This window comes from Spinacia oleracea, chromosome 1 (genome assembly GCF_020520425.1).
Source record: "Spinacia oleracea cultivar Varoflay chromosome 1, BTI_SOV_V1, whole genome shotgun sequence".
NCBI classification, from domain to species: Eukaryota; Viridiplantae; Streptophyta; class Magnoliopsida; order Caryophyllales; family Amaranthaceae; genus Spinacia; species Spinacia oleracea.
The window spans coordinates 122,115,301-122,141,454 of NC_079487.1; the positions used below are offsets into that span (position 1 = coordinate 122,115,301).

The 26,154-nt window shown below is 35.0% G+C and overlaps 4 protein-coding genes across 5 annotated transcripts; 3 read left to right on the forward strand and 1 right to left on the reverse strand.

The window, feature by feature from the left end:
* Positions 1–327: 327 nt before the first annotated feature.
* Positions 328–4,500, reverse strand: LOC110787395 (ankyrin repeat-containing protein BDA1). Of its 2 annotated transcripts, XM_056842956.1 has the most exons (3): positions 3,567–4,500; positions 951–1,263; positions 328–767 (listed from the first exon to the last, which is right to left on the reverse strand). In XM_056842956.1, exons 1-3 carry the CDS (start codon positions 4,176–4,178, stop codon positions 499–501), a joined length of 1,194 nt encoding a protein of 397 aa, XP_056698934.1. In that variant the 5' UTR covers positions 4,179–4,500; the 3' UTR covers positions 328–498. The 2 variants fall into 2 exon arrangements, with proteins under 2 accessions (XP_056698934.1, XP_056698930.1); XM_056842952.1 differs by having other exon boundaries at positions 328–1,263.
* A 5,933-nt stretch (positions 4,501–10,433) lies between these two features.
* Positions 10,434–11,241, forward strand: LOC130466180 (uncharacterized). Its single transcript, XM_056834881.1, has 2 exons — positions 10,434–10,532; positions 10,633–11,241. Exons 1-2 carry the CDS (start codon positions 10,530–10,532, stop codon positions 11,119–11,121), a joined length of 492 nt encoding a protein of 163 aa, XP_056690859.1. The 5' UTR covers positions 10,434–10,529; the 3' UTR covers positions 11,122–11,241.
* A 1,861-nt stretch (positions 11,242–13,102) lies between these two features.
* On the forward strand, positions 13,103–14,883 carry LOC130466181 (uncharacterized). The gene is made up of 2 exons (XM_056834882.1): positions 13,103–14,467; positions 14,755–14,883. Exons 1-2 carry the CDS (start codon positions 13,321–13,323, stop codon positions 14,787–14,789), a joined length of 1,182 nt encoding a protein of 393 aa, XP_056690860.1. The 5' UTR covers positions 13,103–13,320; the 3' UTR covers positions 14,790–14,883.
* A 6,792-nt stretch (positions 14,884–21,675) lies between these two features.
* LOC110787443 (leucine-rich repeat receptor-like serine/threonine-protein kinase SKM1) lies at positions 21,676–25,642 on the forward strand. The gene is made up of 2 exons (XM_021992066.2): positions 21,676–24,385; positions 25,071–25,642. Exons 1-2 carry the CDS (start codon positions 21,877–21,879, stop codon positions 25,424–25,426), a joined length of 2,865 nt encoding a protein of 954 aa, XP_021847758.2. The 5' UTR covers positions 21,676–21,876; the 3' UTR covers positions 25,427–25,642.
* The last annotated feature ends 512 nt before the right edge of the window (positions 25,643–26,154 follow it).

Below are 26,154 nucleotides of genomic sequence, written 5' to 3' on the forward strand. Positions count from 1 at the left end.
GTTATTGTGTCCCCCCAGATAACATTTTCATCTACTTTTATTTTTTGGGTGATAAAACACAAGTTTTAGTTTTTTAGGTGGTAAAAAATAAATTTTTTGATTTTTTTTAATTAGGTGGTAAAAAACAATTTATCTTAATCGTAAGCAAGCGAAGACAGCGAAGCAGCTACATTAGATAAGAGCATATATATGCGCGCAGCTCATTCAGTATACATAGGATGATCTCGAACAGACGAATATAAGTATTATGTCACAAATAAAAGGTTAAACATGAATACTTCAATACGCGTATACTCATCTTTGTAGGATGTAGAAAAGTCGCTGTCCTTGTAAAACAAGGTTAAGGTCTTAATTAAATAGTTGGTACAAGAAATAATGACTACGTGCAAGGTAGTACATTTTATGGTGGATGGAACAGAAATAAGCATATGGGGCATTAGATAGGACTCCATTACGATTTACGAAGACTTTATTTTGTAGAAGTGATCGATACTTGGATCAAACAATTGGACAGGTTATTTGAGATTCCAAAACTCGCTTAGGAACCGCTTCTACAGGTTTAACAAAATGCGTTTTGTAAAACTCTCTAATCTTTTGCCTCCGATCATGACCAATCAACTTCAGTATAAAGAGCACGCCATGTCCCAACAGTATAACTGCTACCAACCATAACCACACCTCGACAGAATAATCCATAGCATCATTCACTAACGATGCTTTGTTGATAACATTAGGCGTCACATACCCTATCGCTAACAAGTAAGTAGCTGCAGTTGCCGATACAGAAATCCACAATGTTATCCTCAAAACAAACACAAAGAATCGCTTACAAGGAAGCCCACTTATAAGAAGAAGGATAACACTTAGAGATGATATTAGTCCAATTGTGTTACTAACTAGTACAACGTTGTAATCAGCTCCATCACTATCATATGACATTATGGAAGTACCTGCTTCATGGCCGTTATTGTTATCCTGCCATACGCCTCCTGGGGGATTCATTCCAACTTGGAAAGCCATGGTTGCTATCGATGCTGCCACCACCATTAGGGCGGTGTTTTGTTCCTCTAACCACTTGTTTTCGGTTTGGCGTTTTAGTCCGTACTTTGCTGGTTTTGCTTTGTATTTTTTGAGAAGTCGATCGATCTTCTTATCAGCTTCTGAACCCTTGTTAGTTTCTTTATGAATATCCACAATTGTCTTTTCTTTTTTGTTTCTAACATCTTTGGCTATCTTGTTTTGTGCTAGTAAACATTCTACCATCTGCATTATATTGTCAAGAAGTACTAATTAATTAAGTTGGGTGCAAGCTAGCATTCAAATATGCAAACGGTTGTTCGCTTTCTTATGTTAGATGGTACCGAGATCGCTTTCCTTTTGGGAAAGCTAGACCGACTATGCAACAACATCGATTCTCATAGAGAATTCCATTCTCTATCATATCCTCCTCTGTTTCTTAATATATTGATGCATAGTTTAATTGATTAATGTATTTACTAACTTTGACCATATTTATTAGTAATAGATAAAGACAAATTTTGTAATTTTTTAATTGTTACTGGGTTAATCTCAACATATATTTTTAAAATGTCTAATTTTTATAATTTTTATTAATATGTCAATTAATATATTGATGGTCAAAATTAGTACTTCCTCCGATTCTTTTTAGTTGCAACACTTTGCTTTTCATGTTTGCCAATGCATATCTTAAAACATTCAAATATTTCATTACCGATAAATAAATATTATAAAAAAATAATCTTCGCAAAATATATATTAAGACGAATCTAACAAAATCTCACATGAATATGTTTTTCCTAAAGTATATATAGATCACAAAAATAAACAAAGTAGATATGTGAATAATGCAAAAAAACAAAGTGCTGCAACTATTTTAAATCGGATGAAGTACTCCCTCCTTCCCGGAATACTTGCACCGTTTCCCTTATACAGCGGCCCCAGATTACTTGCACCGTTTCTATAAATAGTAAACTTTTATAAATATTATATCAACTACGCCTTCACATGTTATTTTGTGGTCCCATGGACCCTACCCTTACCCCTTTACCCCCAGGCCCAGCCCTAGGGGGTAGGCGAGGGGTGCGACCGCCTAGGGCCCAAGGCGGAAAGGGGGCCAAAATAATTGTCTATCCAGTAATTTAGTACTAGTAATAAACAACGAATTAAATACACATGTTATTTCCATGTCTCATTGGTAGAAGATAGGTTTTAAAGTTTTGATATCTACTAAGAGGTCTAGGGTTCGACTCCCCTTACTAACTCTTTTCTTTTTTAAACTTTGTCAATATTTTTATTTTTGTGTTTTACGTTGAGTTTATGAAGGTAGTATTTGACTTTTAGTACTCAATTCTAATTGATATAACTATATGTGAGCAAAAAAATGCTTATTTGATGGACTATGGGTTTATAAGTTTTAAAATAGATGAGCATTTTAATGAAGACAAAATTAACTGATATTTTATGTGATCAAAATGAACCTCTATTTTTAAAAAGTATCTCTTTACGCATACTAATTATCTTGTAATTAAGTGAATATTTAATTTATTGAAATATTTCAAGAACTCGACTAGAGCCGGATTTTGAAATTTTAGGATTCTGCATAGGAGATATAGTAAGTTTTTATTGATTTGAATTCAACAATATAATGAATTTCACAAAAAAAAAAATTATTATTTCAGTTAAAGACGTAATATTTTGGAAGGGGCCCAAATCCCTTATTTCGCCTAGGGCCCTCAAAATGTCAGGACCGGGCCTGGGGTAGACAAATGTCTACCCAGTTTTTTAATTGAAAAATCATTTTAATAGGCTGAGTATTTTATTTAAGAAAAAAAAAATACAAATTTGTTCAATCTGTCGAACCCATAACCAATGGGGACAATATCATAACTAAATTTCCTAGTTGACCATTCCATCATCTTGCCTTTATGTTTCCTTGTTGCAGAATAAATATATAAACCTTTTTTTTTTAGTTTGCCAAGTATTTAAAGTTCTAGTTTTTTTTTCTATTTATTTCCGGGGTGGCACGTGCCCCCTTGACCCTTAGCTGGGTCCTCCATTGCGTACAACTACTTTGCTAAATATCATATTCTTATCCGATTTTTAATTTCTACTTCGTATATTTTTAAAGTTTTATTGTTATTTGCTTATATAACACGGAGTACTCCGTATACATTTACCTTGTATAATATTTAAAATCTTAGAATTTATAAAGTAACGGTGAACGATGAAATTGGTAAATTTTATGTAAATATTGTAATTAGTACTCCGCAAATTGTCATTTTCATTGAATCGTTTTAAAAAAAAATTAAAGTTTTTATTTCTTTTAAAAGTGTCTACCCTGTTTCAAAATCCTTGATACGCCACTGCACATCCCTATCTATATCAAAAAGTACCTCACTTAAATAATAAGGTAGAAAGTCAATTAATATGATGCATCTATTGTGAAACAGATGAAGTAACTTATATAAAAAAGTAGGGTCATGTGACCCTAAAGGTAAAACAACTCATTTTTAATCAAGAAAAATGCTTAATTAACTTCATCTTACCTCGGATTCTTTGTAAGCCACTGCTAGGTGTAAAGCAGTATCGCCATTGCTATCAGCAAAGTTAAGTAACTCAGGATCATCTGTTTTATTAACCAACGATTTAAGAGCATCAAGTTGATTGTTTTTAACACACAAATGTAAAACAGTCTCGCCACCCATAGTCCGCTCCCAAGCAGCTTGATGCTTTTCTTTAAGAAGCACCTCCATCACTTCAACATTACCATTAACCACAGCGACATGAATAGGAGTCCTTCCATCTTGATCTTGAGCAAAACACATATTTGGTTTCTCTTCGACCAATATATTAACAATCTCTAATCGCCCTTTTATTGCGCAGGCAATGTGCAATGGTGAAGATCTTCTTAATCGATCAACCACCTCTGCGAATTGTGGCTTTCGACGTAGAATTTCACGTACGAATTGTATGTGCCCCATGTTAACAGCTACATGTAATGGAGATTGCATGAAATGGCATGATTTTTCAATGATACATCGCTCGAGTATAAATTGATCTTGTTCGAGCAAGTTGAGCATGGAAGGTACATCTCCTGTTAGAGCTGCCTCGTAAAGTACTGTAACAACTGATTCGCTTTTATCTCTTTCTTTTTCCATTTTTTTTATTTTGTATTACAGTTCAAAGTTAAACCAATTTTTTTATGGGCTTCTATATATAGTTCTATATATAGTAATAGTACGTAGTTCTTCAAGTTAAGGTTGGTTTGGATAGAGTAAGATACAATGTACTTTACTCAAATAGGATAATAAAGGTAACATCCACTATAATAAGTTAAGCTAGTTAAGGAAAGTATTGAATGCCGATATTTGTATTAGTGGTGGATCTGAATCTACGGTTGTGTAATTTATAAAATTATGTTGATAATACACCGCTATTTGTCTATTTCTGATGAAACCAATGATTCATTTGTTCTTTTGGCTGTAGGATATGGTGTAATGGACTAAATCAAAATGACTCTTAAAACCTCTTCGCTTCCTTTCCATGAATGAGAAGATGGTCGTCCTGTTATCGTTTCTGGATCAATTGGAAATAACCTCTCTAATTGCAGGGGCAAGGTTGCGTACGTTCGACCTCCTTACCCCGCTTCTTGCGGGAGCCTCTTTGAGGCAATGGGGCAATGATAGTGAATGGATGAATACACCGCTAGTCTACTTACCGATCATCTTACACACTTACCTAACTATTAGATTGTGCCTAATAGTATAAGGTAGGTAGGAAAAAAATGGATGATATGACATGTGTTCTGACAGTTACATGGTCTTTAACAAAAATCTATAGATAATACATACTATATGTACTCCGCATTAGTTTTATACATGTATTATACTACTCCGTATTATTTTTTCTAAATATTTCGTATTGACTTTTGTTCTATTCAAATTTCAAGTGTCATATGCACCGCTATATTCATGTTATATCCACTAGCTTATTCAAGAAAAATAAGTTTAGTTAAGATAGACTAAGATTCGATCAATAATATAAGTTTCGGAAAAATAATAAGTAGTCCCCTTAAAAAAAAACTTGTACCTTGCACAAGAATGGACCCAATAAAGCGAAATATATGTAACGTACTACCTCCCTGAATGATATTTACGCTTACTATTTGCACATTTGCACGATAATTAAGAAACTTCGATAGCATGTGATGGTGGGGTAAGAAAGTAAGAAAAAAATGGATAAAGTTAGAGAAAATGAGTAGAAAAGTTTAAATATTGTGGCGTAGAAGGGATAAAAGTGTATGTAGTAATTAAGATGTATTTTCATGTTTAATGTCTAAAGATAACATAAAGTGGACTAATTTTCATTGAAAACTGAAGTATGAATTATGATCAAAGCGTTGAGCATCCCCGTGCTTTTATGTGATGTATACGTGAGAATAAAAGGTAGGGAAAGGGGCCAACGTAACACAAAGGATAAAAAAGAAAACATGATAAAAGCAAATTCTATTAGTAAAGTGAGAGAAAGAACGCAAAATCATTTGCATAAATCTAACTCAATGGCTTTGATTATTCGTAGCCTATCATACTTAACAATACGAACTTTACGCACCAACCTTTACTGAAATAAAATTGATTGTAACTTGTAATTGAGATATATAGAAAATACTACATGAATATTGAGATAACTCTATCACACATTCCCTTCCATTCGTCTCATTAATTCTACTTGCGAAAATGATAAAGGTCGCAACATGCGACCTTTAAGCTGTGTCACAATGATGACATGGCATGCTTATGTGTCATGATTTAAATTGGAAATTAAAATATTTAACTTATATAATCTATTATATACCTTTCAAAAAAAGGTAGGAAAATCTTAATATCCTAATTTGTTTCCTTTTTTACATTGATTACCTTATTTATATATTTTTATAGTAAAAATATTGAATTGATAGTAAAAATATTCTGATGACACATAGCCTACGTGGCGCCTATGTGTACCAATTAAACTGCGACACGTAAGATTGCGACAACTAAATGTTGTCGCAACTTGCGACCTTTATCATCACCCTTCTACTTGTCCTAGTTTAACTAAAAACTCTCGCAAAAATTAATCAAACGGAACAGGTAATAATGTAATATGAGACGAGGGAGGTAAGTTATTACGTATGGTATCATATCAACTATGTAGTAGAATAACTGTTTAACCGTTTCAACCTAACCACACTAGAAAACACTAGCTAACTATCTACCTTAGGTAGCTCGTTATGTTATTCTTGTCAAACTACCGACTTCACTCCAAAATTAATTACTCCGTACTCTTTTTAGTTTTTATAACATTCTTATTTACTCCATATGCATGTAAGTGTGAAGGAATTGTGTTGTATGCATGACCTGACACAAGCAAATACGGAGTAGTTCGTTATGCAACAAATTAAGAGCTAGCACATGCATGCATAGCCAGCCAGAGAGGCAGAGAGAATAATATTAATACACTGGCAAAAAAATATAAGGAAAAATTAGTCTATTAATAAGAATTAATGAATTATTATATGTACAACATCTACGATAGAAATATAGATCTAACAAATATGTACGAGTATGTACAATAAAAATATATCCGAGTAACTGAATTTTCATAGTTTGCAAATTTTATTAGTAACATCTTATATACAAATATCATAATGATACTACTGAATCCTATATATACTGGTATAACATCACAAAATTTCCTTGAAGATGATCAATACATCGCCACAATTTATTTCATTCTAAACCTCTTAATTAACTGGATGATCAAGTAATTAATATAATTATTGGTTAAGCCTCACTAGGCGTGGCCGCGTGGGTGCAGCACCACCGGAGAATACTAGGTTGTGAATGAATTGCACATATGTAGTACAATAGAGTGCAGGCCTCGGGCCGTGTTCGAGTATACGGAACACTTGCCTATTTAAATCGACCGTTTCTGAATATTTACCATACTTTCCTTTTTGGCATGAGACTATTAATTCTTTATTGTTTCTCTCTCTTTTTCACCCCTTACACCAACTCTTTAATATTTCTTTATCACATAAACAATTAAAATATCATCATTAACCTCAATTGCACATTAATTTATTCATCTCCGACCATGTATTACCCACAAACATTCCTCAAACTACTTTCAAACACAAGTGTTGCAAGTATTTTTCAGAAACGGATAAAATAGTAAACAACAATACACGCGCACTCACAGAGCCTTGGCCCGATGATTATTATTGATTAAGAAAAAAACATATTTATGAGCTGAGGGGTCTTAATTGTTTGATTCGTTTCAATGAGTACCTTTAACAATATCAAAATCTCATACTTCCTCTGTTCCAATATAGTTGCAACACTTTACCTTTTGCACTATTTACACAATTTACTTTGTTTATTTTATTTTATGATCTATACTTTAGGAAAAAAAACATATTAATGCAGGATCTTGTTAGACTCGTCTTAATGTATATTTTGTAAAAATTAATTTTTTTTATAATTTATACTTATCGATAATTGAAGGTATAAATTGTTCAAATTATACATTGGCAAGCGTGGAAAACAAAGTATTCAACTAAAAGGTAACGGAGGAAGTAATTTTCTGCTAATGTGTAATTAGAGATAACAATGATCATACAAATGTGCATTGACAAACCTAAAAAGCTAAAATTAGAACATCATTATAGAACAGATGGAGTAAATTAATTAAAACAAAATATATATATCCTGAATAAAAAATATAAATAAAAACATTTAATACGAAGTACTCCAATAACTAATGTAAACTTAGGATGGCTTCGCATGTAACTCGTGAGTCTCACGAGCAGCTAAAATTCTAAAAAGGCTATAATATAACCCTTCTATGGAGTAGACGAGTATTTATTTATAGCATGCACGCAATGCTACGCAATGCTAGCTTAGGGCTCATGCTTTTGCCCTTCCAAGTTGCTATACCATATTAATTAATCGAAAATGATAAAGGTCGCAACATGCGACCTTTAAGCCGTGTCATAATGATGATTTGGCATGCTTATGTGTTATGATTTAAATTGGAAATTAAAATATTTAACTTATATTTTTTATTATACATGTTATAAAAAAAGGTAGGAAAATCTTAATGTTCTAATTTTTTTCCTTTTTTATATCGGCTACCTTATTTACATATTTTCGTAGTAGAAATATTAAATTAATAGTAAAAATATTAAGATGATGCGTAGCCTACGTGACGCTTATATGTACCAATTAAACTGCGACACGCAAGATTGCGACAACTAAATATTGTCGCAACTTGCGACCTTTATCATCGTCCCTAATTAATAGATCAAATATTCATACAATAAATGGACAATAGATTGAGCATGCATATTTAATCTATCGATAATTCGATAGTCTTAAGACTCTACACTAGAGCAGACTATAATATATTAACTAGTGTGTGACCCGGGCGATGCCCCGATTGCTACATTGAATAACTAATGTTTTAGATTTTTCTTGAGCTCAATATTTGACCAAAATACTTGTATTATATAGAATGGAAAATATCCGTTAAGTTTGTCAACTACACATGCACGCTAAGTCATTTATCATGGCAAGTAAGTTTTCAATCATATCATCTTATAATTTGTATGATTTATTTTCTCGTGGAACTAAGTACGTCAAATTAATAAACACTAAATTAGATATATATGCAGCTATGTAAGACAATCTTATAGTTGATTCTTATGAGACTTATGACATCAGGTTTCTTCATGGTTGTCATAATGTTTAATTTTTTTTCCTTTTCAAAATAGTTCATATATAGAAATTAAAAAGTCACATAAAAATTTATTTGTTTCGGATTTCATGTGAACATTTATTTATAAATTAATGTGAAGAGATAAACCATAATTGGTGGTTGGTTAAGATGGTAATGAGAATTATCATCCAAACTGGGAGGTCTAGTGTTCGAACCTCATTGTATTGATTTTTGGTTGCCATTACATACTACATGGTGAGTGGATGATGTGGCATGAGGAGAGTACTACGTGACACATATACATTTTCCACAACGCCTTTTAATATATTAGTATAGATATGAACTTAGGATTTACTTCTATGTGGATCTCTATTCTATATGGCGAGGATGTACTTCTATGTGGATCCGTATTCAATATGGATTAATTAATAAAGCGGGAATACCTAATTAAACATCAATCTTTATTCATTAAATTAACAACTAATATTTGGTCTATGAGAAACTTTAACAACTAATTAACTCTTTTTTTTTTATCTTTTTCTTTTTCTTTCGTAATCTCAGGCCAAACAACTACTCCCTCCGTATTTTAAAAACAAATACGGAGTATACTTTTCTTAAACGACCATATTTTAAAAAGAGATACACTTTTTTTTTGACATGTTTTGATCTCCACTTCCAATTATATTTATATTTAACTCTTTCTTGTGATCCTCATCCTTACTCACATAATCATTTACTATAATAAATAATTCACCCACTAGTCACTACCCCCCACTTTCATCTTATTTTAATAAATTCAACTCACTCTCCTAAAACTATGTGTCAGTCAAAATGTATCTCTTTTTAAAATAGGGAGGAAGTACGTAATAGTTTTTATTTTCTCCGTTACAAGTACAAAAATTCCATATAACTATTGGATTTAATCTTAGCTAGACTCGTATTATTTTGATTGAAAACACTTTTTCGAAAAATGATATTTCCATTTTCCTTTATTCGTTTGGTCAAGGATGAAAACAATTTCCCTATTAATTTTTCATCCATAGGTGGAAAACATTCCTTTTTTCAAAACAAGCTAAGGAATGACTTCCCGTTTATATATTTCCTTCTCTCAACATCCTCCCTCTCCTTTCCAATTCCATTTACTTTTTCTGTATAGTATTATTTATAAGAAAACAAACAAATGAAAACAATTTCAAAACTGTATTATCTTTTAAAAGTTATTTTTCCATGAAAAAATATAGTTATTTAACGGAGTACGTTGAAACAAACAGAGCCTTAATTAGAAGATCATACTTATATGTATGCCTTTTTTTTTAAAAAAAAAACCTAATTAAACTAAGATGAAATCACATAATTTATTCGTGTCCAATAAATGATGAAAACTAAAGTTTCCAAGACATAGATTGTTTAGCATGGGATTATTGGCATTGAATTTCCATAATGGATAGGGTTTGTAATTTATCCAACTCTAGTAGTCTACCACCGCCTTACCCCAACCATCTCTATCAACATCCATATTTCTCCCAACTTTATTTGAAGTAGTAGAGCAACAATTAATAACGCAAGTGTATAATGTACTTCGTATTTATTACTAGCTACTTAATTAAAGTATAGTATAAGCTAACTTTTTATATCTTCGGAAGTATTTAAGTTGCTTCAATTCAAGTCGATCATCTTCAAACAATACACTACTCTTCCATTTTTCATCTTAATTCTATCACACTCACAAATTATAATTGAATTAAGCTCTAATGGTGATCGATCTTCACAATTATCTTAATTTGTTGTCCTCTAATTGGTTGTTGAATGTACTAATTAATTTGAATTCCTTTATTGATTCTATGTTGGTTGTAGGAAAATGATATAAAGCTGAGGAAGGCCATATCCGATATATCACTCCACATAGAAGACATAGAAGATCACGTAACGTCGAAAATAGAATGTGAATGTTGTGGACTTAATGAAGAATGCTCGTTTAATTACATAGAACAAGTAAAGGATATTCACAATGGTAGATGGGTTTGTGGACTTTGCTCCGAAGCTGTTAAAGAGAGGCTAATTCATCATCATCATCATTCATCAACTATTATTACGTCGACATCGAAAATGGTGATGATGATAGATGCTTTAAGTTTGCACAAGGAGTTTTGTGACGAGTTTAACAACACTACAAGGATTAACCCTCAGCTTTCGCTAACTTGTTCTTTGAAAGGGATCGCGATACGAAGCTCTCAACGTCGGATATTATCAAGGGATGATAAGAAGTTGCCATTGTCGAGGCTTGCCAGAAGTTCTAGTTGTTTACCAAGGATTGAGATCGATCGACATGGGGGAAAACCATAGTTATCTGAGGTTATAATCACATGTTTGTTTTAATTAAAACGTACTATAGTAAGTTGATTAAATATGTACTTAATTCCTTCACATTAAATCAACATATATGTGGATATTTTCATTCATCTTTCAAGCTCGATCCTTGCTACTTTTACTCTCTCTGCTTAAAAATAATAGTTATACATACTATTTTTATTGTAACATACATCGTATTTTTAAATTCGTATATTATTTAAGTATTAACTTTAAGTGTAATCAATATAGTGACTAATAATTAAGCTCATGTTGCATGCGATATGTGCGAACATTTTTATAATCTAATTTATGTGCAAGCGATATTCCACCTATTTAAATTAATCTTAAGTATTTAAGTAAGTGTATCGTTGATATGTTACGTGAACACCAAATTACTCAAGACTTTAAAACTTTAAGACATTTTATATAAATATTATAATTTTAAACAAAGGTTTAGATAAATGGAAATATTCTATATTTTTGTTTGAAAACGATAATTTTCAAACAAAAATGTTCATAAATCTTGTGTAATGACACTATTACCTCGTGCAATGATGTATTGGGTTTGGGCTGCTGTTGCTTGAATGAATAGAAATGGGCTTTGTCTTGGGCCTTGATATGCATTCCCTTTCTTTTTCTGGCTGATTTATTATTTGATTGCATGTATTTGAGCTACCAATAAGCAGTCGGAGCACATGTACATTGAGGCAGAAGCCGAACCAACGTCGGAGAGTGGATTAGTGGGTATTAATATAGGTAAATTTGTCAAAAACTACCTTATAAAATATGATTTTTGCGAAAAACTACCTTATAAAAAAAATGTTTTAATAAACTACCTTATAAAATTTTTATGTTGTAAGATACTACCTTTGGCCATATTATGAGCATTAATTCAAAATTACGACGTTGACTTTACTAGGTGCATATTACGCGACATCTAACGGGAAAGACGTAATTAAATGGCACGTGACATATATATGGTAAAGTCAATCCCGAAATTTCAATCAAACGTTTCGTAATTTGGGAAAAGGTAGTATCTTACAACATAAATTTTTTATAAGGTAGTTTATTACAACATTTTTTTTATAAGGTAGTTTTTCGCAAAAATCATATTTTATAAGGTAGTTTTTGACAAATTTGCCAGAGTGGATTAGTGGGTATTAATATATTATTCCCAAATTATGATTCCAAATACAAGTAAAATAAATTTAAACAACTTTTATAATTTCATATCAGTTCAGTTAAATTCAAATAATTTCTTATAAGCGAAAATTAGGTGTGAAATACACCATAAGAACAGGTTGCTGGCTTCGTAGTTTGGAGCGTAGGCAGTTAGGTTTAGGCACCTAAGGGTTCATTCTCTTGGCAGGATGAAACTTAAATTTATTAGAACTGATTGATCAGATATAACCTAGTTGATTGAAACTTATTACACCTGATCAGATGTGATTGTAGGAGAGTAAACTAGAGAGATTTAATTTATAGGACCTTATTACTTATAGGACTTGATTGAAATTTATTGATCTGATAAGATCTGATAACAACTTATCTGATTCGAAACTTACTTTTTAAAGGTAAATACTACATAGAACGCACCATCATTCTTCATTTCCGATTTAGTAACCGTTTTTATGTTTCAAGCTAGATGTCAAACTTCACAAATTTTGAACTCAAATTTTCACCAATATATGAATACTAAAAACCTTAGCGGTCAAACTATCGATATTAATGTGTATTTTCAAAACATCAATTTTTTATAATATTCCATATAATGAAATCTGAATGGTCAAAGAAATGCAATAAAGACCATGAAATTAAACCCTGCACAACTAGCTACAAACTACTTGATCAACTTTGGATGCGGACTAAAAGAGTAATTGACTAGCTAGTGTGACATTGATATTTATTAAGGCCTATATATTGAGTAATGGGCCTTGTAGATTGAGTTTGTATTTATTGTATTTGACCTAGCAATCCCGTCGCTATGTTGTACTATATAACACAAATTATGAAGCAATACAAATCAAGGAAATTGATAACCTAACAATCTTATCATGGTATCGGAGCTAGCAGCCTAGCAAACCCTATCATCTCAAAATTTTTGTTTTTCCTCGTCTATTACTTTCATTCCTTTCAAACGCCGTTTCCAGTAGAGTTTGAAGCTTCACCAGCGTTGATTGCTAACAAATTCTCATGGACAACGACGGTAAAATCGATCCCGCGTCTCCGTATTACCTAAGTTCTGGAGATCAACCGGGGCTTATTATCACCCATGTATTGTTACGGGGTGGTATTAACTACATGGCATGGGCTAGGGCTATGCAGCTCTCGCTACAATCGCGCCGAAAATTTGTGTTTGTTGATGGAACAATCACACAACCTATGGAGAAGAAGAAGCAACTCGACTGGGTAACGGTTAATTCTATGCTCGTCTCATGGATGTTGAAGGGCATGGAGCCCAAGATTGCTACTTCTATTCCCTATCATGACAATGCTAAGAAATTGTGGGATTACTTAGCCAAGAAATATGGTATTGCAAATGGTCCTCGTCTGCAGCAGCTACGTGGTGAGATTGTTGCGTGCAAGCAAGTCAAGGGGATGACAATTGAAGAATACTACACGACTTTGACGGGTTTGTATGACGATTTGGTGCAATTCAAGCCTTTACGCTCTTGTGAATGTGGTAACTGCTCCTGTAATATGGTTGGGAAATTGCAAGAGGACAGAGATGAGGAGATCTTGCATCAGTTTTTAATTGGGGTAGATGATGATCTCTATGCAACGGTACGTACGAACCTCTTATCCAGGACTCCTTTGCCAACATTAGATGAAGCCTACCTAGCATTTGAGCAAGAAGAACGCTCAAGGGGAATTGCTTTGTCCAATGCTGCGAAAGAACAAGTTCACACGCAATCTATCTTTGCGTTACAGGCCGAGCAACGTCCCAAGGCTCGCTATGAGAGGTCCGACAAATCCCAACTGAACTGCACTCATTGCAAGCGCAATGGACATGACAACAGTACGTGTTTCAAGCTTCACGGATACCCGGAGTGGTACGATGAGATGAAGCAACGTCGTGCAAAGGCTGGGTCGTCTACAGGTGGTGTTGTGCCCGTGACGGCAGCTCGCAGTCGCGGAGGTATACCCGCGAGAGCTAATGCAATTTCTACTACCAATGTAGGGGAGAGTAATGCTTTGGGCGTGACTGAGAGTGGTAATGTTACCACTTTCGCTGATTATACTCCTGAGCAAGTAAGGACAATCATTAATATGCTCAACAGTACCTCCCTCAACAATAAAAACTCCAACAATAATAATGCACAGTTGGACAAAATGACAGGTGAGTCTACTGTTTCGTGGATTATAGATACGGGTGCGTCTCGTCATGTTACCGGTGATGCCTCCCGTTTGATCGACATTAACTCTATTATTGCTTCCCCCGTTGGTTTGCCAGACGGCTCTCTTGTTACTGCCACAAAGGAGGGTCGTGCAGTTCTCTCCGGAAAAATAACCCTTGATAATGTTTTATATGTTCCTACATTAAATTGCAATTTAATATCGGTGTCGCAATTGATTGATTCTTCTCACTGTTTTATTCAATTCACTGACACTTTATGTGCTATACAGGACCAACGTTCGGGGAGCCTGATTGGAGCCGGTGAACGGAAAGATGGACTCTATTATTTTCGGGAAGTTCCTACAGTGTGTGCGGTGACCGTTCCTGGAGTGTCTACATTTGAGCTATGGCATCGTCGTCTGGGGCATCCGTCTGATAGAGTTCTCAAGTTAGTTCCTGCAATTAAGAATTGTTCTAGTAATATTATGAAGAAATTGAATAAAGCATGTGATGTTTGTCCGCAAGCTAAACAACATCGTGATAGTTTTCCAGTTAGTGATAGCAAAGCCAATAGAATATTTGAATTGATACATTGTGATCTGTGGGGGCGTAACTCTATACCTTCCACTAGTGGTGCGCATTATTTTTTGACATTAGTCGATGATTTTTCTAGAGCAGTTTGGGTGTATTTACTACATTCAAAAACAGAAGTTTATAAAGCTTTTCGTTCTTTTTTTTCCATGATTGAACGTCAATTTGAAACTACTGTTAAATTGGTTCGAAGTGATAATGGCACGGAATTCAAATGCATGTTGGATTATTTTAATGAAAATGGAATTATTTTTCAAACCTCGTGTGTTGGTACTCCTCAACAGAATGGGCGGGTAGAACGGAAACACCAACATATTTTGAATGTTGGCAGAGCCTTGATGTTTGAGGGTAATCTCCCTATATCTCTTTGGGGTGAATGCATTTTAGGCGCCGTTTATTTAATTAATCGCACTCCTTCAGGCATATTGCATAATAAAACTCCATTTGAGGTTCTCTTTGGCAAAGAACCCGAATTAGATCATCTCCGTATTTTCGGTTGTTTATGTTACGCATATAATCAAAAATCAAAGGGCCATAAATTTGCTTCTCGGAGTCGAAAATGTGCATTTGTTGGCTATCCTAATGGCAAGAAAGGGTGGAAATTGTACGACATGGAAACATCTGACATCTTTGTATCTCGTGACGTTAAATTCCACGAAAATGAATTTCCATTTGCTCTTAATAATGCTGCGTTAATTGGGGATGACAATTTGGTGAACACTGACAATGGGTATGTTGATGTTCCTTTCCTGGATGACTTGGAACTTATTTTGGATCAAAATGCAATTGAAACAGCAGAGCCCACAACTGAGGTGTGGGATGCATCCCCTACCCGCGGCCCAGCAGTGGAGCACGCTGACACTCCTTGTGTTTCAGCTCCAGGCCTGGCCCAAGACCCCTCTCCTATTTTCTTGCCAACATCCTTGCAGTCTCCTTCTACTGGGCCAGCTAGCTATTCCGCGGCCCAACAGGCTGCAGTCTCGCCTATTGCAACCCAACAGGAGGTCCAAAGCTCTAATACAGATTTGAGTGTTGATACTTTGTGTGAGGATGGTCCGATTGGTTTGGGTAAGGGTTTCCGTCTCAAACGACCTTCTGTGCTTCTCAAGAATTATGTCACACACACTGTAAAAGCAACGAGTCCGTCCACCCGTTCACCATCCTCTATTGGCCCCCCAGGTACTCCTTATCCTATAGCACATTTTGTGAATTGTGATAAATTTTCTATGCGACACCGTATATTTCTTGCAGCTGTATTAGCAGGTCTTGAACCTAAGACGTTCAATGAGGCAATGAAGGATGCTGGGTGGAGGGAAGCAATGCAGAAAGAAATTGGAGCACTGGAAGACAATGAAACTTGGGTTATGGAAGAATTACCTCCTGGAAAGAAAGCTCTTGGATGCAAATGGGTTTATAAGATCAAATTTCATGCAAATGGAGATATTGAGCGCCTCAAAGCGCGCTTAGTCATTTTTGGGAATCACCAAGTTGAGGGCATTGATTATAATGAGACGTTCGCACCGGTGGCTAAAATGGTCACTGTTCGCGCTTTTCTTGCCGTAGCTGCAGCAAAGAATTGGGAATTACATCAGATGGATGTTCACAACGCTTTTTTGCATGGTGATCTTGATGAGGAAGTGTACATGAAATTGCCACCGTGATTTACTGTGAATAAACCCGGGATGGTATGTCGTTTGAAAAAGTCACTTTATGGTCTGAAGCAAGCACCACGGTGCTGGTTTGCTAAGTTAGCTGCATCTTTACGAAATTACGGTTTCCTTCAATCATACTCGGATTACTCGTTGTTCACCTTCGTTAAGGGCACTGTTCAATTAAATGTGCTTGTGTATGTTGACGACTTGATTATTTCTGGTAATGATTCTTCCGCTATTACTTCTTTCAAACAATATTTAGGCGAATGTTTTTATATGAAAGATTTGGGCGTCCTGAAATATTTCCTTGGCATCGAGGTGGCCCGAAGTCCAGAGGGGGTATTTTTATGCCAGCGAAAATATACCCTTGATATAATTGCAGAAGCAGGGTTATTGGGTTCGAAACCGGCAGGGTTTCCCATCGAACAAAATCATACTCTCGCCCTTGCTATTGGTAATCTCCTAGATGATCCAGAACCCTATCGGCGGCTTGTGGGTCGCCTTATCTATTTGTCGTTCACTCGTCCGGATTTGGCATACACGGTTCACATTTTGGCACAGTTCATGCAGGCTCCGCGTCAGGAACATTGGGATGCGGCCATTCGGGCAGTGCGTTACTTGAAAGGGTGCCCAGGCCAAGGAATTCTGCTACGGACTGACTGTGATCTTACTTTGTCTGGTTGGTGTGACTCTGATTGGGCTAGTTGTCCATTGACTCGACGATCACTGACTGGTTGGGTTGTTTTTCTTGGTTGCTCACCTATATCTTGGAAAACCAAGAAACAACATACTGTGTCTCGCTCGTCTGCAGAGGCGGAGTATCGTGCTATGGCGACCATTACTTCAGAATTGAAATGGCTTAAGGAATTACTTCGTAGTCTGGGAGTTGATCACCCTCGAGCCATGGCCTTATTTTGTGACAGTAAGTCAGCTCTTCACATTGCTCAGAATCCTGTATTTCACGAACGCACGAAACATATCGAGATTGATTGCCACTATGTTCGAGATGCTATTCAGGAGGGCATCATCACTACGAGCCATGTTTCTACAGATAATCAGCTTGCCGACATTTTTACAAAAGCTTTGGGCAAGCGCCAGTTTTTGTGTTTACTTCGCAAGTTGGGCATTTGTGATCCCCATGCTCCAACTTGAGGGGAGGTATTAAGGCCTATATATTGAGTAATGGGCCTTGTAGATTGAGTTTGTATTTATTGTATTTGACCTAGCAATCCCGTCGCTATGTTGTACTATATAACACAAATTATGAAGCAATACAAATCAAGGAAATTGATAACCTAACAATCTTATCAATATTCCTCAAACTAGTTGAGTGCATGATGACACAAGCTAATTAGTGCGTAATCCATCTAAGCTAAACAATACTTAAACCTAAAAAAAGTACACTTTGGCTTTTTAATGTTAATTAAAATCAAACACATATGCATAGTTTATGGTCTAAAATTCCAAAACGGAAGCCATATATTGGAGACCACAAAAGAAGATAATAGTGGAGATTCAAGGTGTTGAACCCTAGACAGTGGCAAAGCATGCTAGATGGGGTGTATGACAAAGACAAGTCCATGTATATTCCTTCGACATATAAAGATGGTGTACCAACGCACTAGCATTTTCCTAGGAGTAATTCTTACCTTTGTTTAAAACTACAACATTTTAATCGGTATATTTAGCAATGCACCACTTTAATACGAAGTATAGTTTGTTAAAAGTATCTTACAAGTTCATGATGCTTGATTTATATATTATCTTGCGATTAAAGTATGAATAATGCAAACTCAAATTGTTGCGCGCAGTTTTGATTAGGAACATATAAAGTTTTCCGTATTATTCTCTCTGCTCCTGAATACTTGCAACAATTTGACTTTTGCACTATTTACATATTAACTTTGACCAAATTATCTTACTACGGAGTAATATATATAAATCGAATGTTGCTGTGTAATATGTTGTTGGATTAGTGTTACTGTACATTTTTCAATATCAATTTTTTAAAATTCTTACTAATATTTAATTACATATCATTACACTATTGTTTTAGAAAGTGTGTCGATCTAGCTAACTGTTACAAGTATTCAGGACATTGCTAGTAACTAAGAGCCAAAATATATGGGGAATTTATACTATAAATTATACAAAAGACATTGTACTTTCCCTTTTTATTCCTTTGCTTTATCATACTTTGCTATCAACTTTTTTTTTCCTGGTGTGTACACAATTACATGGCTATCTACTTCCTCTTTTGCCTCTCTATCTAAATCAATGGACACCTTTTTGTATGATTGTATTTTGTACACTCTGAAAATTATCATCTTTTTCAGAGGAAAAATCCAAGTTATTTTTGGTGGATGAATTGTATTCAAGCTAGGGACCAGTTTTTTGTTAGATTTTCTACAGTTTACACGTGGTTTAATTTACTGTCTCAAGTATTTTTGGACGTCTCGTACGGAGTACATGAAATTATCTTATATCTCTGTGGCCTATGGATCGAACTAAACTGGTTCTATAATTTCATGATTAATTCAATTTAGGCCTTTCCTACATGAAATCAGCGACTAATTTGCATTAAAAAAGTCATAAGGGGCATTTGGTAATTAAGCTTCCCATGATTTGGGCTAATTAATATGCACAAGCTGTGATAATCATGCAGATTGCAGTGTGTTTAGTTAGATTGAATACTGTTACTACGTTTTAAGCCCCGTAATGATGACGGATGGCTGATCTGATTAAAGCTTAATCATAAAAGCACTACAAGAAATTGTACTATTAACGACGGGAAATCCCGTCGTGAAAGGCCAATAATCGTTGATTAACGACGGGATTTCCTGTCGCGAACCCGTCATAAAAGGGGGCCGTCGTAAATCCGTCGTAAACCCGTCGTAAAAAACATTTGCGACGGTTATTCCCGTCATTGTTTGGTTGTTAGCCCTGTCGCAAAAGGCTTTTGCGACGGGATTTTTGACCCGTCGTAATTAGGTTGTCGTTAAAGATACAAATTCTTGTAGTAAAGGTAACCAATGATAGATTTTACATGTAACTCACTTTTAGTCAATCTTAATTTAATTAAGATTGTAACGTTTCAATTAAAGACATAATTATGGTGCTGACCCAAATCGAGTTACATTTTTCCTCTGTTTTGACCAAAAAATTGTTGGTAAAAAGTTTAAATTGGTAAACATCATGGGACAGAATACTCTTAGGAGATTTTCTTAGTTGTGAATTTTTTTCAAAAGAGAGCCCTTAAATCGGAAATATCTATCTGCATAAATTTTATGCTGAGATTTTACCTTATCTTTGCTTAATTTCACACTATTTTTTATATGCACTCTAAATCTATTGATATGTGTGAAGTAGATTGGTAAAAAAGAAAACTCCAACGGTCCAACAAATGATATATTGATATATGCATGCTAAAGGCCTATAATGTCTAGGTACTAGGTTGACCTAGTGGGTTAAGATTTAAGGTATGTGTAAAGATAGACACGAGTCCCTTCCCCATTTGTAATCTGTATTTTCTTTGTAAATAAATGTATTTTTGATATTTAACATAATAACATAATATAAGTGGTATATATCATAGGGAAAAGTCCATCTTCAAAGAACAGATGCAACGGCGAACCTCATGAAATGTTCTGGTGCTATAAATGTTAAGATCTAGCCCCATGAATATTGTCCCACATTGATAAAAGAAGACAGAGAAGTTCAATTTATAAGGGCTAAGAGGTAACTCTCCTTATTACCATATGATTTTGAGGTGGATCAGAACCTTCTTACTAATGGACACGACTCAGGCCTAGATAGCCTAGCTCGAAGCCTCGATAGCATAATATAGTGAAGTCGAGCAATATGTGTACACATCTTAGTCATGATCAGATCAGTAGCAAATGCAATTGTACAACTTTAACATATGATCGATTTGTCATGAAAGTGTATAGTAGAAAGATGATTCGAAGGGAACTGTAGAAAAAAGGTCACACAGTTGCACACATGCATGCATGATGCTATTACGATAACATAATGTCAAGTACAAGATGGAAGCTAACCCATGCAAATATAATCGATCACTCCATCATCATTACATTCCTAAACTTTGAATTCCTTTTCAACGGCTAAACAACATCCCAATTAAATTTAAAATATAATAAAAACACAATACAAAGAACACAATTCAACGTTATCAATTATCACCACAATTTTGATAAAAAGGGAAAAAAAAGTAGAGTCAAAGGAGAATTTTAAGAAAATCCGAGTCCGACAAATTCGACACAGGGCTTTCCCAAACATATGCATGTCCCAACTAATTTTGCCTCTTTATATTGTTGTGTGATATGCATTTATTCATTCAAACGTACTCCATGCAAAACATTATCTCAAATCCAAAATCAAATAAAGTTCACAAGTTTTAAAAAACTAAACGTCATTTTACACTTTCTTAATCATATATTTTCTTCTATTTAAACGTATTAGTTTCTTACTCTTTGCTTCAACTTCTATCCCTATTAGAGTATGAGGTACTTCCTAGTAGTAAGGATGGAACATTGGTTAAACTCTTTATTTATTGAAGTTTCTTGCTTACATCTAAAAAAAAGTTATACTTCCTACCATCTTAACCAACTCGTGGTACTTAATAACCTATGTTATGTCTTTCTATATAAATATATATATATATATATTATTTTTGAAATAAAATTAATTAAATTAAAATGAACACAAATAAGCAAAAGAAAATAAATTACTTTCATTTATAAATATACAAACTTATTTAATAATCTGAGGGAACATAACATAAGTCAAAATTGACACACTTCCTTCATTCATTACCTTGGGAGTAGAAAAGGCCCATAAACCCCACTATCTAAAAAACCATAACAAAACAAATTTGAAAGCATAAAGGATATATACGCCCCTTTCATAACTAGTGAAGAGCTAATATATGAAGTTATCATCATTCCTTATTAACCTTTTACTTTTGTGTGCATGTTTCATGACAAAACTTTATGACTGATATTTAATTTGATGTGCTTTTGATCAGATCCAAGGCATATAAAGGATGATCAAACTAATCAGTAATCACTTCACTCTGCTAAATCCCCTTCCTCTGTTTTCTCTGACCTTAAATCCCTCATTTCCTCACTCCAAAAAGTCCAAAAAAGAATGACAAAATCATCACAAATTACCAAATTTTTTATCTTCTTTATCTCTATTACATTCGAGCTATCTAAAGCTAATGAAATGGACCATCTTTTATCCTTCAAAGCTTCGGTAAAAGACCCGACCCGTTCGCTTTCGAGTTGGGGTCATTCCAAATCAATATGTACTTGGAATGGCATTTCTTGCACACCTAACAAAACTCATGTCCTTACAATCAACCTCTCTACCAAAAACATCTCCGGCGAGATTCCGCCGTCGTTGTTTCGTCTTCCCTTTGTTGTTTCCATTGATCTTTCCGGTAACCAGCTTTATGGGAATGTTTCAGAAGGTTTGTTTTCCTGTTTATCACTAAAGAACCTCAACTTAAGCAACAATAACCTCACCGGCGGTGTGCCTAGTCCGGTGAAATACGGCACCGGTTTCGAGACGTTAGACTTCTCCAACAATATGCTCACCGGTAAAATACCGGAGAATCTCGGTTTGCTGAGTAATTTGAAGTATCTTGATTTTGGCGGGAATGCTCTAGTGGGGGAAATCCCGAGGTCGATTTCGAATTTGACGAAGTTGGAGACTATAACATTGGCTTCTAACCAACTTTCCGGCGAAATTCCATTTGAATTGGGGAAATTGAAGAATTTGAAATGGATTTATTTGGGGTACAACAATTTGTCAGGAAGTATCCCAATTGATTTGGGTATGTTACCCTCACTTTACCATCTTGATCTTGTTTACAACAAACTCAGTGGCTCAATTCCGTTATCTTTTGGTAATCTTACAAATCTTCAACACCTTTTTCTTTACCAAAACAAGTTAAATGGCTCAATTCCTCCCTCTATTTACACACTAGGAAGTCTAGTTTCACTTGACTTGAGTGATAATCGTCTCTCCGGCGAAATTCTTGAGGAAATCATCCACCTTAAAAACCTCGAAGTTCTTCATCTTTTCACTAATAATTTCACAGGAAAAATCCCAAACTCTATATCTTCATTGCCTCGTCTTCGAGTTCTTCAGCTATGGTCTAATAATTTTCATGGTAACATCCCTAAAGACCTTGGCAAAACCAACAACCTTACAGTTTTAGACCTTTCTACAAATTCCCTTAGCGGGAGAATCCCTGATTCCCTTTGCAATTCCGGATATCTTTCTAAGCTTATCCTCTTTTCGAATTCCCTTTTTGGAAGAATCCCAGTTAGCTTGGGATCATGCCACTCTCTTAAACGCATTCGTCTTCAAAACAATTCTCTTTCTGGGGGGTTGCCTAAGGGGTTTACCAAGCTCGAAAATGTTTATTTTCTCGATGTTTCGAACAATGATCTATCCGGGGATGTGAACGAAGAGAAATGGGATATGCCAATGCTTCAAATGTTGAATTTAGGTAATAATAAGTTTGTTGGAGGGTTGCCTGATTTGTCAACTAGTGTTAAGCTTGAGAATTTTGATTTATCAGATAATCATTTTTCGAGTAATATTCCTACTAGTTATGGTAAACTTAAAGAGTTGATGTTGTTAAGGCTATCTAGAAACCGGATTAGTGGAGCAATTCCGGAGGAGTTAACATCATGTAAGAAAATGGTAACCCTTGACCTTAGTCATAATAGGCTAACCGGCCCAATCCCTCGCGGGTTGGGTCAAATGCCGGTGTTGGGTCAGCTAGACTTATCGGAGAATCAGCTTTCCGGTGAGATACCGAGGAACTTGGGTGACGTGGACTCATTAGTTGAGGTTAACATTTCGTATAACCACCTTCGCGGTAGGTTGCCCTCCACCGCTGCATTCCTTGACATCAACTCGAGTGCAGTGGCGGGGAATGATCACCTATGTGGTGGGCCCCACGACGACTCCACGAGCGGGTTACTACCATGCGGAGGGGACGATCATAAGGGCCCCACCATGGCCGTGTGGTGGGGCCTAGCTATATCACTTGGTGTTATCATGTTTGTTACAATCATCACCCTTTGTGTGTTCATCATCATCAAGAAAAGGAGGCAAAGGTTGTTACAAGTCCAAAGGATGGAAATGAATGATGGCATTTGGGAAATTCAACTCTTTGATCCTAGGGCATCTAAGAATATTTCCATCCATGACATTATTACCGCGAAAAATGATAGCAACAAGAAATTTGTGGTAGAAGAGTTGTTGATGAGTGTGAATAACTTGTGGGAGGAGATTTCACAATTTGGTAAAATTAGGCATCCAAATATTGTGAAGCTTCTTGGGGTTTGTAAGTCCGAAAAGGGAGGGTTTTTGATGTATGAGAAGGTGGAAGGGAAGTGTTTAAGTGAAGTTGTTCATGAATTGAGTTGGGAACGTCGTAAAAGGATCGCTATTGGGATTGCTAGGGCTCTCAAGTTCCTACATTATCATTGCTCGCCGAGTGTTTTTGTCGGTGAAATGTCGCCGGAGAGAATCGTCGTCGATGAAAAAGATGAGGCTCGCCTGAGATTAAGTGTTGGTGGTGGGTTATTTTGCTTAGGACCTAAGAGCTTCATGTCTTCTGCCTATGTTGCACCAGGTAATTTATTTACACCCCTATTGTTTTTAATATATGGCTTTTATTGCATGATTATGTTTTCTATTGTTAATAACATACTTATGCTACAACCTTCTCAAATAAGTATATTTTAGTTATGTATTGTATGTACTTAAGACTTTAACCAGATAAATTAGACAGAAATCGATCACGTGTGTAGTAATTAGCTAGGTATCACTTCAAAACTTTAACCAACTAATCCAGTTGACATGAGTCATGATGATCAACATCTATTACGTACGAATAAACATAATTGAAACATTTACAAATGCAAACAATTCAATTCTGCATGATCGAAACATGTTTACACGATTTAAGGGAGTAACACAGTTTTCTAAAGCAAACACGATCGACCCCATTTCTAAAGCTAAAAGGAAAAGAATGAAATAACAGCTCAGACCATTATTTCATGGTACTTTCATAACTTTAGTGTCATAATAATTATACTACTCACTATTCACTGATCCCCCAATTATGGAGTATTATCTATAATATATTCTTGCATTTTGGATATTCGATCGACCAACATGCATGGCAACATTCTTTATATTATAATTTAATTTTAATGTCATTAGTCTGCTAAAGTAACAACATAATTACTTGGTTAAGTAGTTTTTAATTAATGTGTCAAACTAATTAACTTAGTGGCTTACTATCTATGTGGCAGAAACAAAAGAGGCTAAGGAGATCACAGACAAAAATGATGTCTATGGATTTGGTCTAATTCTTGTTCAACTCCTCACCGGAAAGGGCCCAACAGAGGCAGAGTTAGGTGCCCCGAATGGTGTTATCGGGTGGGCACGCCATTGTTATTCGGATTGTCATCTCGACACGTGGGTTGATCCCCGGATCCGAGATCAAAAGTTGAATAACCCAAATGAGATTGTGGAGACTATGAACTTGGCTCTCCAATGCACTGCTACTGACCCAACTGCAAGGCCTTGTTCAAGTGATGTTGTTAAAACCCTAGAGTCTATTATAAAGACTAAAAGGTGTGTTTTAGGGTTGGAAATCTCAAAGTAATTAGTTTTTGGATTTCTTTTCCTCTTTTAATTTATTTATTTTTAATTTTTGATTTAGTCTTGTATTAATTTTGGTTTAATTTAGGGTTGTTGAATATATATTTTTAGTGCGGTTATTTGTTTGATGACTGATTAGTGAGTGTAGAATATGCAGGTAGATGATTTTTGAATTGTATTTTACAATATATATAGTTAATGAATGTATTATTTATAATAATTCATCTTTTAATTTAACTTATTATACACTTCCCAAACAATGCAGTATAATTCTCTCAAATAAACATGAGTTCTCACACGTGTGGTACATGAGTTTAATGCATCATTCTTGGGGCTTTTGGATGCATAGCTAGTAATTTAGTATAATGTTAATTGTAAGATAACCATTAGTTTTGGATAGAAGAGCAATTTTAAAGGTTACTAAACGCAACTTTAACACATGCATGGTCACATACAATTATACAAACCCTAAATCAATCCAAATCATATGCTTCTGCATTACAATTTAATTACAAGATCAGCGAAATGAGAAATGGAAAAGGATGGTAGGTTTTGTAGAGTAATGGTGCGTTCTTTTAGCCTTAAAAAAATAAGTTGCACATCTGATAAGTTTAGATAAGTTGCGATCACGTCAACAATTTTCAATCAGGTCCTGTAACTTGACTCTCTTACAATCTTGTTTGAACAGATCCAATAATTTTCAATCGGGTTTAATCAATCAGATTTTATCAA